Source organism: Lissotriton helveticus, chromosome 10 (assembly GCF_964261635.1).
Source record: "Lissotriton helveticus chromosome 10, aLisHel1.1, whole genome shotgun sequence".
Taxonomy (NCBI): Eukaryota; Metazoa; Chordata; class Amphibia; order Caudata; family Salamandridae; genus Lissotriton; species Lissotriton helveticus.
The window spans coordinates 991,798,484-991,817,708 of record NC_136071.1 but is presented as its reverse complement, the minus strand read 5'-3'; the positions used below and the strand labels follow the sequence as shown (position 1 = coordinate 991,817,708).

Sequence of the window (19,225 nt, the reverse complement as noted above, 5' to 3'; positions counted from 1 at the left end):
GCTATCGACATCCAGCATTCCCAAAATTAAGCTCTTTTATGAAATTCCTAGCCTGATCACTCTTTACCTTCCAGGCAAGTAGCTTACCACACCCTGCCCCATAATTGAAATGAGCTAGTTTACTGGCTAGCCACCTTTCTTGCAGCCACCTTTCTACTACCGCCAACAAATCCGTTTTAAGAGTTTGAATCAATGCCTTTCCTACCTCATCCCCTACCTCATTATGCTGTATTTTATGTTCCAAGCTCTGAATTTTATTCTCTATATTAAGAATTTCTGCCCTGCGCTGTTTATTTTTGTAGGACTGGATTGATGTAATCCTGCCCCTCAAAAAGGCTTTGTACGAATTCCGGTCAATCCCTATCGAGGCACTTCCCCGATTATTGCAAAAAAGTTCCTGGGATTCTATACCGAGGTTATTTATCACCTCATCATCAGTAAGTATGGAGCGATCCAAGGTCCACCTTCGTTGTATCGCTGCAATTGAAGGGACCAGTGTCAATGTTATCTCAGAACGGTCAGACATATGTGCTCCCACATGGTTTACATCACGTACCGGATCTTTTAAATTGTGGTCCACTAAAAACAAATCTGTTCTGGACTGGTGCCCATATTGTTTATTATAAAAAGTAAAACTTTGTAGGGCTCCCTTTTTTTCTCTCCATATATCGCACCATCCAAGATTCTCTATTGTGTTTTTTATCAGAGATTTATTATGCGTTATACTTCTACTTTTAGTCGCATGGTCAAGATTCCCATCTAAAACCACGTTGAAGTCACCTGCCAATATGACCGGATCGGGGAAAACCAGCATTTCGGATAACAGATTACTAAATGGCATGGGGTCGTCAATATTGGACCCATAATAGGCCGCTACAGTATACTTTGATCGCAGTATTTAACTTTGGCGATTGCCCATCTTCCAGTCGTATCCACCCTGCTATCAATTACCACCAGCTAAGGATTTACTTTCATCAACATTGCTACCCCTCCTTATAGAGAGTTGCTGCTCTGTACACACCATATTCTGTACCATCTACTGCTTTTGAACAGCTCTCTCATCTCATCCCCCATTAGGTGTGTCTCCTGAAGTAGAATGACTTGGGCTGAGGAATCTTTTAGATATTGCAAGATCCTCTCATGCCTATGACACCCCCTTATCCGTTAACATTCCCTGATAGGAATTCTATCGATGGCTTCTGATTCACTGTCATTCCTTTTCTGTTTTGTCTTTGACAACCATACTGCTACTGGGGTTTCAATATATTAAGAGGACTTCTTTTTTTTTGGTTTTTCCCCCTTGCTTCCACTCCCGTGCAGTAAAAACTACCCTTGATCCCCTCCCATTTCCACCCCTTTGGTAAACGCTCCTTTGTCTTCCTAATGGCCTAAGCCTAGGCCTAGGGAGGCCCTGGTTTTGGGGAAATCAGAAAAACCACATACCCACTTGACACCAATAATAATAGCAACATACCCGCTAAGGACCCTATGACTCAACACTAGAAGTTTTTCCAAAAAGAGGGAGGAAGAAGAAGTGATCACTAGATCAACGGACACAGTTTACCACTCAGGTGAATGGAAGGTCCAGTCGTAGCGCGTGCCCGTTTCAATGATTACAACAAGGAAGGGTTGCTAGACTGTTCCTATGCGTGACTAAGGGAAGAATTAACTGGCGTGACCAAAGGTGTAAGTGTAACACCCTAGGGCATCCATTTTGTTGGATGGATTTGCCTCACACACCCAGAAGGGTGTCATGCTTCATCATCGGCGGTTGCTCCTCGTCGGGGAGGCGGTGCAATCCCCGACGGGCTCACCTCAAAGAGGGGCTCTTTGGCGGAGATCTTTTTCCAACAGCCTTATGGTGAGGTGTGGGTGTGTGGGCAGGGTGATATGTGATAGCGAATAGGGCTATTAAAATGAAGCTAAGGGTAAGGGTAAGGTGAAGCAACACTAGAAGCCCTGTGTGCCATGTCAAACTAGATAGTCACATCTATCCAATTCCAGCTCCTGATATGGATCTCAGAAACTCTTCTGCCTCCTCAACCCTATGAAAAGTCTGCATCTTATTGTTATGCATTACACGTAAGCTAGCTGGAAATTTTAACTGTGCTGTAGCACCCAAACTCTTGAAGGACTCAGTCAAATTCCCCATTTCCCATTGCTCATTTGCTGTCAAGTGCGAGATGTCAGACCTGATCTCAAAATTGATACCATCTATTATCAGAGATCTCTGCTTCAGCGCTTTGAGAAGTATTTCTTCTTTGAAACTATAGGTATTTCACCAATATTTTCCTTGGTTTAACTTTATTAACGTTTCTTCTGTATGGGTCTCTATGGACCCTTTGAATATCCATATTAAGTTCTTCTCCTGACCATTTTAGTTGTAACCCTTCCTTAATCAGATGTATCATGAATTTTTTTATATCTTCTCCTTCTGCTCCTTCCGGTACCTTAAGCACCCGGAGATTACATCTTCGTTGGCTGTTTTCCAAGGATTATATTTTATCCTTCAATTGCTGTTCGTTGCCCCTGAGATCACTGGTCTCCTTTGTATTTACCACCACCTGAGACACCAAGTCTTTCATTCTGATCTCCAATTGTGCGGTTCTATCAGCTACATCATCCTATTTCTGTCGTAGACTCTCACCAACAGACCAGATTTCTCTCTGATTTAGCTCATAAGTTTCAAACCTATTTTTGACCTCCACTGTCAGTAAGTGTATCAACTTTGTTACTGATTTTACCTGAGATTGATGTTGAGACTGTATAGATGGTTGAGATTGCCCATGAGCTAATGGTTGGGGGTGTATTTGTACTTGAACTTCATTTTCAATCTCAGCTTTAACGACCTCAGTTGCTCCCTTGCTCTCCCTCTTTTTAGCTGCTCCATCAGGGGGTGAACCATTGGAGAGCCCAAACAAAATCGCCAGGGTCGCTACTTGTAGTTGGACTTGTAATTGAGGTTGTACAGGTTGAGCCCCCATTTCCCACTGCTAGAATACTGAGGTTTCAGTAAGTCTGAAAGTCCTGCCAGAACCAGAAACCTATTGCTATTCACTCTATCTGCCCCGCTCGTTGAATCTATCTTCAGAGAACCTGAGTTGTTTTTTTTTAGTAGCAGTGTTTTAGGAGCTACCTTAAAAAAGATCCTCCGGGAAGGGGTAATTTTTTAATTCAATGCCTGAGCCTCTCTATTCACTTTAGATTTCCTCCTCCTCTTCGGCGTCACCCACTCTACTGTAGCTGTACTCCCTTGTTTTAGTGGAGGTGAGATTTTTATTTCTTTATTTAAGGTTACAGAGCTCTGCCACCCTTTCATACAGTCTTTACTCAGCCCACTTCTCAGGTGATAGCGGTTTTGTTCAGTTTTTCCTCCTGTTTTTCCCGCTTTCCCTACCGCTTGCTCAATTAAACTAGGACCAGTTGCCCTTGAGCTCCCACCTACTCCTCTTCTTCCCCAGGATGCACTTGACACCACTTCAGGGGCAGTTTGAAATCCAGAATCAACCCCTCCAACACCTCTCACAGCTGAAACTGCTATATCACTGACCAAAGTTTGTTCACCTATGCCCTGTACATTACCACCTCTGCCACCTCTGCCAGCACTAACCTGCTTCAGGGAGTCCCCCTTCACCTCCTCCTCCGCATGTGGAATTATATTTGCCCTGCTCGACCTTAAGCTGTGTGTATCCCTGCTTTTGGTCAGTTGCATCAGCGCCCTAGGGCCCCTGCCAAGCTCCTGAGCAGCCTGTGCCCAGCAGGGGTCCAAGACCGGAGAGGTCGACAAACCGATTGGGCAGGAGAGACCCAGGGCTCCTGCCCTACCTATACACACATGCACTCTCTCCCTGCGAGGTGTCCTGCAGTATCTTCGCTCCAGTTCCGGCTCACTTCCAGGCCAGCGGCAGCACAAGCTACATGAGGCGAAAGATCCACCAGATGGAAGGGAAAACAACCGCTGAAAACACCGCACCGTGCGCTGGCCCAACTCCTCACACCAGCGCCACCCCAACGCGCAGCAGAGTCCAGAGCTTCACAAACAAATAAACAGACCTGGCAGAGGTACTACCTTAAATGTTACATTCACGCTTTTACTCTAATCCTCTCCCACAACTTATTTCTTCCTTAACGGTCCAATCATCCGATCATAAACGGTGGGTTATTTCTTCATTAACACACGCGTGCTCTTCCCCGAAGACAGGAGCCTCCACGACCGCAAGTTAAGCGGCCAACATGTTCCCCCTCGTCCCATCACTTTCATATTTTGTTGTTTTCATCTTCTAAATGCTTTACACTTCGTCCTTTGTTTAAGTCCTCTTGCTGCCCGAAGCCACAGCTCTCCAGGGGTGAGCAGAAGGTATTACAAATGAGCCTGACTGGATAAAAGACAGTATTGTGAGTGTACTACACTGTGAGGTCTCACATCCACACCATATACACAAACCACATTGTCTCGCAATATTTATTTTAAAAGGCAAAATAATTTAAATATTTTAACTTCATTTCGTATGTGAGGATATTTTAAATCCCTGCCAGCATTATTTTTATGGGAGTCTGTTGCAGTACCTGTGAGTGGCCATGTGATGTTGATATGCATAATCCAAGGCTGGGCTGGAGTACATTTACAACCGTTGTATGACCTTTTACACTGTAGTAGTTAGGGAATAGCAATGATTTTTTCTTTTTTGTGAGTGGGTATTTGTACTAGCATGCCTCTCCATAAACCTCTCCTCAAGCCTCTCTTTATTCCACCTGTTTTGTTGCAAGTAGTCAGAATTTCCAAGTCACTTTTCCTGGTGCGTCCCTCATTTACTACTAAGTAGAAAACGTTTACATGCAGCAATTACCCCATAGAAAAGATACCAGAAGTGGACATTTTGTAGTAAGTAATGTCACTGTAATACTACTATACATAATACGAAATGCAATTCCTGAGTTGGGCCACAAGCTTTAACTGCTGGCCCTTGACTCATTTGGAGACAAAGGCCTTGATTTTGCAGACATTTTCCTTTCATGATGAAAGACACATAGATATCTCTGGTGAAAAAACTTAAATAGAAAAGGGAAAACAACTTGGAGGTAATGATCCTACTTTGTGCTTGTCAAAATAAGCTGGCCTAACTTTTGTAATTTTAGATTGTTGTGTAGAAGTGGGAGTGCTTGTCTGTTAGGAATCAAATGAGAAACAATGGGCTTTGAGTAGTGGAGTAAATAGTACATAATTTAAACATTTGCCAAATGTTTAATTGTCCATAGTGCACCATTAAACACTGGTGAACTGAAGAAGAGTGTGCAAAGTCTCATGTTTTGCTTTTTTTTCATCGAGAACCCCCTTCTCTTATGGCTTCTCCAAGTTTGGAATGGGCCTTTCCCCTTCTTTTTTTAATTTTTTTTATTTATGGTATTTATACATATACATACAGTAAACAGGGTCTTACTTCACTTTTGGAAGCCCGCCGGCGAGCATACTGGTTTGGTTCGTCATTGTATGTTGTGTTATTTTATATGGGTGTGTAACTCCGTTTGGATTAATGCAGTTCAACTTTATAAGTATGTCTGAAACTTTTTACCCGATATTTCCGGGCCTATAAACGTTGGAGCTCTCATAAAAGCTGCAGGGGTTGAGGCAGCAGCATCGCCGGACCCTGCTCAGCCCTTGGAACAGTCCAGGTCCTCCCCTCTGACATGCACAAGCATGCCTTGAAACACTGCATCCACAATGCACCCAAACCCAGAGGCGTAGGAAGGGGAGGAGGGTGCGGGCCGCCCCGGGATTCATCACTGGGGGGGAGGAGGGTGACAAAATGGCAAAAATATGTTTTTAAAATAAAAACATTTTGGGGGGGCTCAACACTTTTAAAAAAAATATTTTAAACGAGTGGTGCGCAGCAAAGTAAAAAACAGAAAGGCAAAGCTTTAAGTATTTAATTTTACCTTCTTTTAATAATTTCAATGTGGGGGGAGTGACAAGACATTTTCCGCACCGGGTACCATCTGACCTTGCTACTCCACTGCCCAAACCCCACACTGGAAGTCCTGCATACACCTTTCACCTGCTCAGAAAAGGTGGAAATGTATGTAGTTTTTTCCATTAAAATGGTGAGAAATTGCATAGTGAAATGTTTTCCAAGTTCAAGCAAACTTTATTTAGCCAGGTCGGGGTAAAAAACGTGCAATGGCTGGACTTGGTGATAGCAGCCAGTAAAACTGGTTCCGTATCTCCATTGCAAATCCAGCCAACTCATACTGAAGTCCCTGGGGGGATTATGGCATACCTTTGCCAGAGTGGAAAAAGTTTTAATGAGATTGTGAATGCCCACAAGCATATAAGTTGTAAGTGCTCTAACAAACGGCTAACTACAGCTGACTCCTCACAAGTTGACTACTGTGTAATTGTGTGCTTCTGTTCTGTAGGATTACGCAGTAGTAAAACGATTTACACCCATCTGGAATCTTTTGGTTGAATATTTCCTGACAGAAAAAAATGAATTCATTTCAAGCAGTAAGCATGTTTTTAGCCCATAATGCCTTGAATAAGGGTGAATTTTACCCTTAATGACCTGTCAGATTACCTTCCAGGATGAGTTCCACAAAAAAAGTTGTTAAAATATTTTATAATTGCTTATAGAATTTTACCAATATTCATGCGATTGTTTTTATTTTTTTTGCTTTTTGGTCTGATCATATTAAAGAAGTACTTACATTATGATGTTACAAATGAAAAGCAATGTTAGAAAAATATCAGTTGTCCTTGTTTTTGGAATAGCAAGTATGTACTTATAAGCCACGAAACTGATTTAGTTTTTTTTGTCATAGACAGTACGGATATGCTAATTTGTCCGTTTTGGACAACACGCTCACCATATTGCTCGCCCTGAGGAATTCTTTGTTTTTCGTTTTTAGGGTTACACTCTTGGAAAGGCTGGTGGAAATCTTACTATGAGACTACGATCATTATCATTTAAAGCACTACTTCGACAGGTGTGTATATTCCACATACCATTTCACATTTTGTTCAAAAAGTGCCCTAACTTAATAAAGTGTGTATTTCGATTCAAAACACGTACATTTTGGGGCTTTAGCGAATTCCAGCATAGATTAAAAGCTCTTTATTTAACCACACATATACTAACAGTATGTGGCTATGAAAGATGAATTAAAAGAATATCGAAATAATATCCGACTAGAGCATAAATTTGTGTCTACATCTGCCTTGGCGTTCAAACTAACGAGCGGCATATCAGTTGAATGCCTATTTGTAAAAACAGTTTGCAAAAATGCCTGCTTATTTGTGTCACTTTCAAAGCTTTTAGAGGAACAGTAATCCTAAAAATATATTAACATATGACATAACACTTGCTATTATAGTAGCAGTTTATAACTTTAGTCATCTATGCCCATTAGACCTCTAATTTTCAACATCACCCAATGAATGAATGAATGAATGTAATATACTTGTAAAGTGTAATTGAAACTGGCTCTGTGAGGGTAAGGCTGGAAAGGCCATTTTTCTCCAGACACGAGGTTAGGAGTGGTATTCCAGACAGAGAAAGGGAGAGATCTGAAATGACTATCAGCCAGGTATAAAAAAGAGCTGCCACCAGTGAGGCCATGTGGATGGTGTGCACCACCACCTAAATGGTTGTGAGCAAGGGACGAATGCCCGAAGGACAAGACCAAAGAAACTGTCGGAAGTAGATGGACCTAGCATTATTGAGCATTATTGATGAACTAGGCAGGGAGATTTGAAAATGGAACATTTGTGGATTGGAAGCCAATGTAGTTTTGGAGCAAGAAAAATGGATACCGGCATACGGTTGGAAGATTCAGAATAAAACCAGAGGCTACGTTTTAGATAACACTAGACGGTGGAGAAGGTAAGCAGGGATGACGTGGTATAATTAATTTCCAGTAGTCTGGATGCAAAACAATTAGGAACTGGACCACTGTGTTTGTGCCTAAAAAGGGAAGAGCGTAATTACTTAAGTGGCGACAGATTATATTCAAACTGGATTTCAGCAGTGGGAATAGGGGTGAGTTTAGGGCCAACTTTTGAAGATCACCAAATTGGGAACCAGGTGGAAGAATGAATAGCAAAAGTTCAATTTTTCTCCCTGTTGAGCTTGTGTTATTTGTTATAGCGTTGTCTGCATAGGACATTAAGTTAAAGACAAACGATCTAATAGCAGATGAGGTGTGATGGACCCTGCAGGTGCTGGGGACTGATGAAAAGCACAAAGCTGGAAGCACAGTGAATTTGCTCCAGCTAGAGAGAAAAAAGTACACACTAATTATAGCTTGGTTGCAGACACCATTATCTAAAAGGTTAAAAAAAAGAAAAAGTAGGTATATTAGACCCTTTCAAAAGCTGCGAGATCAAGTGGAATCAAGACAGCCAAATCTCCCTGGTCCAAAATGGATCTATGGTAGTCAAACATCGTCACAAGGGTCGTTTTAGTGGTGTGGTGAGGCCAGAAATGGAATTCAGTTGAATCAAAACAGGAATTTTCTTCTGGATAGTTAGATGATGGATTTTTTATCCCCGTTTCCAAAATTGTCATAGGGAAAGGTTGCAAAGTTATACATCGATATTTGTTATCGATCAATGGAAACACAGAAGACTTTTCATGAAACAACACAACTAGTCCCTGTTTCCAGATATCAGGAACCTTTCCTGTCTTCATCTCGAAACTTTTCAATCAAGACGTGATACCACATACCAAAAAGTGGAAAGTGGGAGCACTCGAGGAACAGATGGAGGCTATTACCAGGGTGTCTGTCCTCAGTTTGGAATTTTAGCTGATGCAAAAGAAACTGGTGGAGATGGAAGAAAGAAGCAAGAAAAAAAAGTATGATTCTTGGGCCTTTTCGGAACAGGCAGAGGCTATATTTGGCTTCTTAACCTCCTTCATTAGTGAGATAACAGGCCTCGTCTTTGAACCCCCCTTGACTTCTAGAGAGTACAAGGTATTTGATTTAGGGATGGTTGAAACTGAATGGCACCCAGTCCTATTGAAGTTTACTTCTTGTGTCACCAACGGACTAGATTGGTGGTCCCAGCGGTGAAACGTCACAATGGATCATTCTTTTTTAACAGGATACTATGTTAAGGAGGAAAACAATTCCTGGCACTGAGGCCCTTTCTCCAAAATATGAACATTCCTTTTGATCTAATTAAACATGCTACAGTGCTGATTACGGTGAATGATAATCACAAAAAGTTAATTGAACCCGAAAAATTGGAAAAATATATGGCAAGTTGGGATAGTCAGAATATATACTGCACCATACTAATGGAGGATCGATCATCATGTTGTAACAAGCCTTCCTAAGAATTGAAGAGGGCTTAAAATCTCAAACCAACGCCAGAAATTGGAAGACTGAAAGCAGTGGCCAAGAGGTGGGAAGAAGGAGAGGCTTGAGAGTCGCTAAGGTCATCACATAGAGGCAGAGACAAACCCCACTTCCCTCTGACTGAGCTGATAGAGAAGTGGTGACTAAGAAGGTGAAAAGGGAATAACGATGCTCCAGCTAAGGGTTAAGATCGGTCCAGTTACTACCCCCTGTGTGGCAACTCTCTTCAATATAGTAACATTGAGATATTATTGTAAGCATTTATTACGCTACATTTTACTCCTTGCCTTCCCTACTAGATTCAAGGCAGATGGTCTATTATAGCCTGCTAAAAGTGTTGAGGGGAGTAAAACAATTCAAGATTATACTTTGAATGTAGTCATGCTTTTGAAGGACCACAGACTCCGAATTCCAGTTTTGTGGATTCATGATAAGGCCAAAAATAATTGAATATAAACACATCTCAATATCAGAGTATATAGGTCCATAAAAATCAATACAGAGCCGAGTTTACGAATATAATTCATTCGGCACAAAAGGAATAAAATGATGAACTCCAAAATCAAAACGCAACAAAGAATAGAAGCGGAATCCAATTCTCTTTTCTTTAGAGAAGAAAACAAATGTATCTTTCCCTACTCTGCTCTACATGAAAATCCTACCTAGTTCCCCAGTACCCTATCCCAAAGGTGTCAGAACGTGTTGACTTCCTGAGAAGTACTCACGTCAAATGGGTTTAATAACTTAAAACTATGGAGCTCGTTCTAAGATGCTCCTTCTCCCCCGAAATAAGCAGAAGTCCCTCGAATCTGTCCCTGCGCATCATACAAAAAGGTAATGTTCAACCCACAATACGTCACAAGGTAAACCTTTCTACTTGCAACATCTTTCAGTAAGTTTCTACAGAAGCATTATTTCATTCTTTTCCAGTGGCCTTGGTTTCCAGATAGGCCAGGCACGACATGCGTTCTCCCTTTTCGCCTTCCAGCCTTCTTCAAAGACATTCCGGGTATCTCCTTAAATCTAAGAATAACGAGGTCGAATTCCCGCACCTGCAGTAGGATGAGAACACACTGTTTACGAGCACACAAAGGATTCATATAATTATAATTCTTGAGCAACCAAGGAGAGAGGAAACTCAAAACAACCTGCAGTTTGGGCCTACAATTCAGGCAACTTAAACTAAACACTAATTACATTGCACGAGTAATATGTCATACTGTACATTATACATACAGAAATTATTTGTTTCTTTAATATATATATATAGTCCTACTTAAATGTGTACAATGCAATTCAATGCTAATATAAAAATACATGTGAGTGCATTCAAACCATGAGTATAGTGCACACATACAATTTAGAATACTGCAAGCGCACTATCAGCATTTTAAACATTTTATACATCTTAGCCCTGGGAGGAAATCTTTATAGCATTGAGGGCCCTTCAATAATTATGTAGTGTTAGCAATGGCATATGTTATAACCACAAGTACAACCCTGGAGCAGGAGCATGTCCAAGTTTATGTAAATAATTCTACGTGGGGTAGCTGAGAGCTGGGTGCAGAGCATACCAGTAAAAAGTAGCTGGTGGTTCAACTGTATGGAGCTACTCTTTGGCAACTGGTAAGACCAAGACCAAGTTACAGAGCTAACTTAAGAGGGACTCTTTTAGATGGAACAATAAATCACAAAAAGATCAAAAATGATTAGAAATAGAAATACGCTACTTGATCGGACAATGTATAATTATACGCAACAACTCTTACAGTCCCTAGAGGTGGCTAAGTTTGACCTAAATACCTGTTTTACGACACAGGCAAAATGTGCACTATTGTGTTTAAGTGGAAACATTATGAACCATGAGAAAAGGTAAGTAGGCTGCTGGTGGCACAGTTATGGCAGGAAGTACCCCTTTCAAACTATACTGGCCACAAGGACCAGCCAGCATTTGCTAGTGACCCACAAGGTGGAGATAGCTGAAACATATGCTCAGTTTCTCAGACCTGTACATCCCAGAAAAGCTAGAGTGCACCAAGGTGAACAGGCGTTGTTGGACAATGTTTCCCTTCCCACTCTTTCCAATGAAGGCCATACACTATTGGAGGGAGAAATATCGGAAGAGGAGATTGCTGAGGCAATTGCTGACATGCCATTTATTAAAGCCCCATGGGATGAAGAGTATCCCAATGAATTCTATAGGCAGAATAAAGCACTAGTATAAAACGTTTAAGGAAGCTGAGAAGACTGTTGAACTGAAGGCTAAATACAATAAAGCAATGTTCAGCCGGATTTTTTAAGGAAGGTAAATATCTCACTAGCTGAGCCATTTGAAGTCTCATTTCACTCATAAACGTTGATCAAATAATTTGGCCAAGGTATTAGCAATTATACTGAAAAAGGTATTGCTGAGCTTAGTCCTTGAATCCCAAGTAGCATTTGTTCCAGGTGGCTCCTCCAGAAATCACATACAGGCTCTAACAAATATATCATGGCAAATTAAGAAAGAAGCAGATGATAAAATGCTACTCTCATTAGATGCTGAAAAAGTGTTTGATAGAGTGGAATGGGGACACTTATTCCACACTGTGGGAAGATGAGACCTGGGTCTAGACTTCATTGCAAAAATAGGATGGCTCTGGATCAATCCCACAAAGACTGTGGGGACCACATGTCACATGTATTTACGATACACAGGAGAATGAGACAAGGGTACCCTCTCTCTTTGCTGCTCTTTTTACTGGCTTTAGAGCCCCTGACAGCTGCCATCCAACAGAGGAAGCAGATACAGGGTAACGAAACTGAGGCAGGACAAAGTAAAATGATGCTGTATGGTAACAATATTCTCCTAACAATTTGTGACCTTGATGTCTCGGTCCCATGTCTTATGCCCTTGATTTATGACTTCTCTGTCTTCTCATACAGGAAACAAACTTTACAACACAACTTTTACATCACACTACCATTACAACGCACTCATTACATCGCAACATCCTTTACATCGCATGCCATCACAACGCAACCATTACATCGCCTGTCACTACAACGCATACCATTACAACGCATGTCATTACAATGCAGTCATTACAATGCATACCATTACAAGGCATAACATTACAACGCATAACATTACAACGCATAGTACCCTTACACTATCCAACACTTACCCTAGTGGTGCACCCCCTGGAGTTAAAATAGTAAATGTTACCCGTACACTATCCTACACTAACCCTACTGTTGCACCCCCTGGAGTTAGAATAGTAATTTTTACCCTTAGACTATCCAACACTTACCCTACTGTTGCACCCCCTGGGGTTAGAATAGTAATTTGTACCCCTATACTATTCAATACTTACCATAAATGCATTGTAATGGTATGCGTTGTAATGGTATGCAATGTAATGGAATGTGCTGTAAAGGTAGTTTCTTAAAATGCGATGTCATGTCATGCGATGTAATGGAATGCATAGTAAAGGATGTTGCGATGCAAAAAATGTGTTGTAAAGGCATGCGTTGTAAAAGTATGCATTGTAACATCATATAACCATCTCAAACTCAATTAATCAATCAGCTTTTGCAGAGTGTGGCACTGTCATCCCTGTTTTTTATCTGGGCGCTGGGGTGCAAAGTCTCTGTGGAAGAGTCAGGTCTTGAATTTCTTTCTGAACTCTGTCAGGGGTGCTGTTTGAAGGTGGAGGAGTAGGTCATTCCAGGTCTTGGTGGTGATGTAGGAGGAGAGGCCCCCACTGTGGCGGATGAGGGGGTGTGCAAAAGGGCTAGTGAGGAGGAGCGCAGGTGTTTTGTGGCAGATGGAAGTTAAGTTGGTGGTTGATGTAGCCTGCTACTTGATCATGTAGGGCTTTGTAGTTGGGCGTGAGGATCTTGAACTGGCATCTCTTCTGGTTGGGGAGACAGTTCATGTTCCTGAGGTGGGGGTGATGTGGTTCCACTTGGGGAGGTCCAGGATGAGTCTGGCTGCATCATTCTGTATGGTCTGGAATCTCTACAGGAGCCATGTGGGGATGCTGGTATAGAATGCATTGCTGTGGTCGAGGTGACTGGTAAGGAGGGCCTGATGGCTTAATTGGGGCAAAAGTGAAACATTTCCAATGACTAGTTGGTCGAAAGATGGGTCAATGAACATGGCTTCACTTAGAAAACATTTTGACTAAAATATCTTAGTATATTGGTGAATAAGGGACTGGAAGAACTAGTTGTATATATAGCTATTGTGGTATAAGAGTGATTCAAACATTTTGTGATTGTCTGACCTACAACTTTCATTCTGGGGTAAAATACAAATTAAAAAGATGGATGCCGCTCCCAGACTTAATTATGTATGTAGATTGCTCCAAAATAGTGAATGAGCATACCAGTACACTCTGGGGCACTCCTTTACCATGTGCTTATTTATTTGCTGTGACCATGTCATGGACCTCTATTCCTTTGCTTTTTTATCTTTTATATATGTAACTGCTGATGCTGTTTATGTTTTATTTTTAAACTGGGAGATTGTGCCCCTGTGTCTCATGTGGGAGACACCTGTGGATGTAGTGAGATGACCTGGCCAGCCCGCAATCTGTCAGGCAGTTCCAGAGCTGGGGAGAGAGCTTGCTCTTGCAGTACCCACTCTCATGTGTGGCCCACTTGTCTTGCCATTAAGAGAATTGGGTACCTAGTCTTCCTTTCTCCCGAAAACCTCAGCACAAGCCCAGTGTTCATCCTGCAAGGATTCCTTCAAGCATTCAATCCATCACTTGTTTGTATGTTTCAGTGTGTCTCCCTAATGCGACTGGTAAGCCCAGATCTAGGTCCAGTGTAAACTGTGTCATTGGAATCAAGCTATGCTTGGCTGATGAGCCCTAACTAGGGTAAAACCATCCTGGATTGCTTGTGTTCCAGTTTAGGGAGGACCTTGTCACGCAGTTTAGGCTGGACTGTTCCCATTGGAAGGTCAAGCCTGATTTGCATACTCAGATGGCATAGTGTGCAAAATAATGACCTGAATAATTAACAATGGCTGATTTTAATTCCGGTATTCCATCCATCACTGTTTTTGTACACCTGTTCCCCCAGACACGGGCATGGGGAGGTACATAGTGGAGCCTCCTGAAGCACTGGTCCTCTCCAGGGCACTCTCTGGAGACAATGACATGTATAAGAGCATGAAAATGTTGGCTTCTAGTCCACCCTGCCCCCAGGGATACCCCCAGGTATATGGATTCTTCAGATGCCACCAAAAGTGCAAAGGACCAGGAGAGGCTAATAGATTCTCATACCTAAGGGGGCCCTCTCTGTCAATCATTCAGGGGTTTGTAAAGCGGAACTACTCACCAGGAAGTGTCTTAAGGTGCTCCGGGGTGCGCGCAGCTCCTTGACACTCACAGGGTTTCACCAAAGGACAAGTAGGTCCTGCAGTCGTACAGGGCCCATCAGGGTTCATGCAGTTGCCGGACAACTTATGGTGATTTGCCAAAGAGCCAGGTCTTGAGGTCCTTCAGGAACTTGGAGAGAGTTGCTGTCTGGCGGAGGTGAAGAGGGAGGGTGTTCCATGTCTTGGCCGCAAGGAGCGAGAAGGAGAGGCCTCCTTTTCTAATCTTCAGGAAGCTTGGCACCATCACGAGGGAAAGCTGGGCTGAGCGGAGGGATCTTTGGGGTTCTTTTAACGAGAGGTGGTGGACCATGAAGGTGGGGCCGGTGTTGTGGAGGGCTTTGTGGGCGTGGCTCAGAAGCTTGGAAGTAATTCTCTTCTTGATGGGGACCCAGTGTAGTGCCCGCAGGTGTTGGGTGAAGTGGCAGTGGCGCAGTAGGTTAAGGACTAGTCTGGCAGAGGCATTCTTGATATTTTGAAGTTTGCGGGTGAGGTTCTTGTTGATCCCGGCATAGAACGCATTGCCATAATCCAGTCTGCTGCTGATGAGGGTGTGAGTGATGGTATTCCTGTATTCAAGGGGAATCCAGTTGAAAGTTTTTCATAGGAGACGGGGGGTGTGAAAACAGGAAGAGGTGGCAGCATGGATCTGGCAGTTCATTTTTCAGTTCAGAGTCAAGGATGATTCTGAGGTTGCATGAGTGGTCCGTGGGTGGGGCTGTGTTCCCGAGGGCAGGGGGCCACCATGTGTCAATCCAGTCTTCGGGATGTGGGCCTATGATGTGTGCTTGAGTTTTGTCTGTGTTCACTTGTAGGCAGCTGTTCTTCATTCACCTGGTGACAGCTTCCATTCCTTCTTGATAGTGTTTCGAGATGTTGGGTTCGTTGGATAGGAAGAGGATGAGTTGATTGTCTTCTGTGTACAATATGATGTTGAGTCCGTGTGATCTGACAATTGATGCGAGTGAGGCCACATAGACGTTGAACAGGGTGGGGCTGATAGAGGGTCCTTGGGGGTCTCTGCAGGTGGTCGGTGTGGGTTCCGAGAGGAAAGGAGGGAGTATGACCCACTGCTTTCTGCCATGAAGGAATGAGTGGATGCAGTCGAGGGTTTTGTTTCAGATTCCTGCATCGTGGAGTCTGCAGGCTATGGTGTTGTGTGAGACTGTGTCAAAGTCCACAGAGAGGTCCAGGAGGATGAGAGCCACAGTCTCTCCTCTGTTGAGGAGGGAGCGTATGTCATCTGTCGCAGCAATGAAGGTGTTTTCAGTTATATGGTTCTTCCTGAAGCCTGATTGGGAGGAGTCGGGGATTTTGTTCTCATCGATGAAGGAGTGGAGTTGGCTGTTGACAGCTTTTTCAATTACTTTCCCCGGGTATGGAAGTAAGGAGATCTGCCTGAAATTCTTGAGTTCGCTGGGGTCTGCCAAGGGTTTTTCAGGAGAGGGTTGATCTAGGCGTGTTTGCAGTCATCGGAAAAGAAGGCGGTTTCAAAGGAGCGGTCGATTCTTCTTTGTAGCTCAGGGGCAATGATATCTGCGGCTCTGTGATAGATGTGGTGGGGGCAGAGGTCCGTGGAGGCCCCCGAGTTGGGGTCTTCATAGTCTTTAGGGTGTCTTCGATGCTAAGGGCAGTCCAGCTGTCCAGTGTCAGCTGTGTGGTGCAGGAAGCCGTGGGTGTGGGTTCCTAGTGGAGGTTGTTGTCATTGAAGTTGTCATAAATGGTCATAATTTTGTGATGGAAGAAGACGCTGAGTTTGTTGCAACGGCCCTGGGAGGGTGGGATGTCAGTGGACTCACTTTTAAGTTGGGCTAACTCTTTGATTATGCCAAAGAGTTCTTTGTTGTTGTGTGCGTGGGTGGGGATTCTGTCCTACGGTACTTTATGCCTTGAGTGGCTGATGAGTTTGTGGATGAGGTGGTGGCTATTTTGTAGTTGTTGAGGTCCGCGGGGGGTTTGGAGTTCCTCAATAGTTTTTCGAGGCGTCTGCGGGTTCGTCTGGATTCCTGGAGTTCGGTGAAAAACCAGCTGGCCTTCTTGGCCCTCTGAGCAAATGCAAGGGGCTATACAACACAGATATTTCTGTCCTGTTGGGCCCTTCTGGATTGGGTTTTCAGTGTTTTGCTCCTTGTGGTATGATTGAACCAGTAAGAGTGTAAAATTAGTGTCCATGGCCTTTATCGTTTCAGCAGCACTTTCTGATGGAGTCAAAAGTGGGTTTTCAGAGTTCCTGGACTCTTCAGGAACATTGTCTCAGACTGGTCTCGCTCTGTTGAGAGGGAGCCACAGTGACCTGCCCTCCTGCCCGCAATGACTGATAGCTCCTTGGCCTGCAGTGTGACAACAGCAACACCTTGTCAAGACAGCCTTCACTGTCTGCACCCCAGTGAGAAAATGAACCGTTGGCCACTTGCACAGCAAGAATGTGTCTCACAGCAATCAGTAATACCCCTTCCAAGGCACCTCAATCCGGAGCTGGTCCACGGAAGCTCAGGACATTGCTCTACTTGAGAGTCCGCAGCTAGTCCATCCTCTAATGTTCTCCAGAGGGAATTGAGAGGTCAGTACCACGAGCCCTGGAGAAAGGGTCCAAAAGAGTTCTAGAAAATACAAATCCTTTGTTTCCCTTAACTCCAGACAGACAATAATCTATACTGTCTGCGTTTCCTTTCCCATCCTTAGATCCCCCCTTTTTTCAGAATTACTCTCATGTGCAGGCGTTTAAAGGTAGAGCTGGAATATTCCTAAAGGGCGATCTATTTTCCCAATCCTGAGATGCCACATCACTCCTCCAACCATGAGACCTCCAACTTTCTATGCTTTCCCAAGATAGCAAACTCAAGTTCTGATTTGCAAAACATCTCCCTGGGTCTTAGCTTTGACAATTCAGAACATTTGACAATTCATAACAGGTTCCTTCTCTCCAAAGATGAAAGGGTGCCTGTTAGTGTGAGTGGGTTCAGGTGTCTGCCTATTTCCCCTGTTTCGCTGTGGGTATGGCATCTCAGTAATTCAGACAATGTAGATTCCCTCTCCATCCTCTTCTCCACTAGGTTTGAGCTATTTTCCTGGGGAAGGTTTGATCGAACTTACTGGCCAGTAGACTAATTAACTTTGCCCAGCAGCGTGGTTCAAAATTGAATTTCATTAATAGGTAACAATGACATAATGCAAAAAACAAATTATTTGAAAGAATGTAGAAATGCTAAATAGTTATTATATTTGCGTTATGGACCTCACTTAACATATAAAATTGCATACAGTAAAGCAACAAAGCCTTACAGTAAGGATTGTACACTATTACTGCAGTTAATTATTAGTATTCAGGAAATCCAACATTAATATGTTTTACCTATGTTGCAGTTTTCACCAACATTGTAAATACAGTAAAGCAACAAAGACACAGTAAAGCACTGTACAGTCTCACCTTTCCTTTTGGATGTCCAGTTAAATTGTAAGGCCTGCACAGGCCACAAACAGTGTCTTCAAACTATGACAGGCTACCTGTGCATATATATCAGTCCTACTCTCTCAAACCCACAAACATGTGTAATGAATGTGCAAATGTATTCACGTGTAATCAGGGTCAGGGTCGAGCCTTCTACTCCATCTACACAGACATATTTTAAAAGGCAGTGTTAGGAATTGGGTTTCTGGTTGGCAGAGGTATGCAACACTGAAGTGGTGTGATGCCCTCTTAGCGTGCCTGGCAAATTATCTCCCTAGCCCTAGTTGTGTTTTTCTACTTACCTACTGCTAGTATCTCTACCTGCAAGAAAGAAGGGGCAATTCCAAGAATAGGACAAGGTGGGCCTAATCACGTCATTTGACATTCCACAAAGCATCCTTTATTCAGGTAGTTCCCTAGACTTGAATAAAAATACCATAAGGTAGTCTGAGATGATGTACTTAGTTGCTATGACCCTTATGTACCACTGAGTTGTTATACAGAGGTATGCACCCTGTCCAAGCAGGAATCACAAACCTAGTCAGTGTAAGTCAGACACATACCATAAATTAACCTGTGCTCACTCTCTGGTATCATGGCACAAAGCAGGCAGGCAGGCTGAACTTAAGCAATGTCTTAAATATTTATGTAAAACAACAAACATTAAAACCGTGAAAAAACCACAAAAAGACTCTACACCAGTTGAGAAAAATAGATGATGATTTTATAAATAAATCAAGACCAAAACAACAAACATCCAATTTGTAGAGTCGAGATATGAATAATGATTAAAAGGAAAATAGCACTTAGAAGCAATAAGCTCTGATGGAGGTTCTCTGGTCCCGCTGCACTGGGGTAAAGTCAAGTTCTGGCCAACGGTGATAACTTGTGGGCCTGATACAGGAGCCTCGAAAGACCTGTTGAACAAAGTACCTTTATACAAGTCGCAATCGCGAGACGTGGGGTACAGCAGAGGGAGGCGTCCCTATCGATCCTGCAGTGAAGGTGATGATTTTATTTTATTCATGCAGTGGTGATGATGCGCAGGTTCT

General features: G+C 43.0%; 1 protein-coding gene across 3 annotated transcripts in view; it reads left to right on the top strand.

The window, feature by feature from the left end:
- The window catches only part of LOC144784709 (ATP-dependent translocase ABCB1-like), a 916,046-nt gene that overhangs the window by 560,616 nt on the left and 336,205 nt on the right, over positions 1-19,225 (top strand). For all 3 annotated transcript variants that reach the window (XM_078663661.1, XM_078663660.1, XM_078663662.1), the window contains one exon: positions 6,904-6,981. In XM_078663661.1, the coding sequence (XP_078519787.1) occupies positions 6,904-6,981 (78 nt within the window). The remainder of the gene's footprint in view (positions 1-6,903; positions 6,982-19,225) is intronic.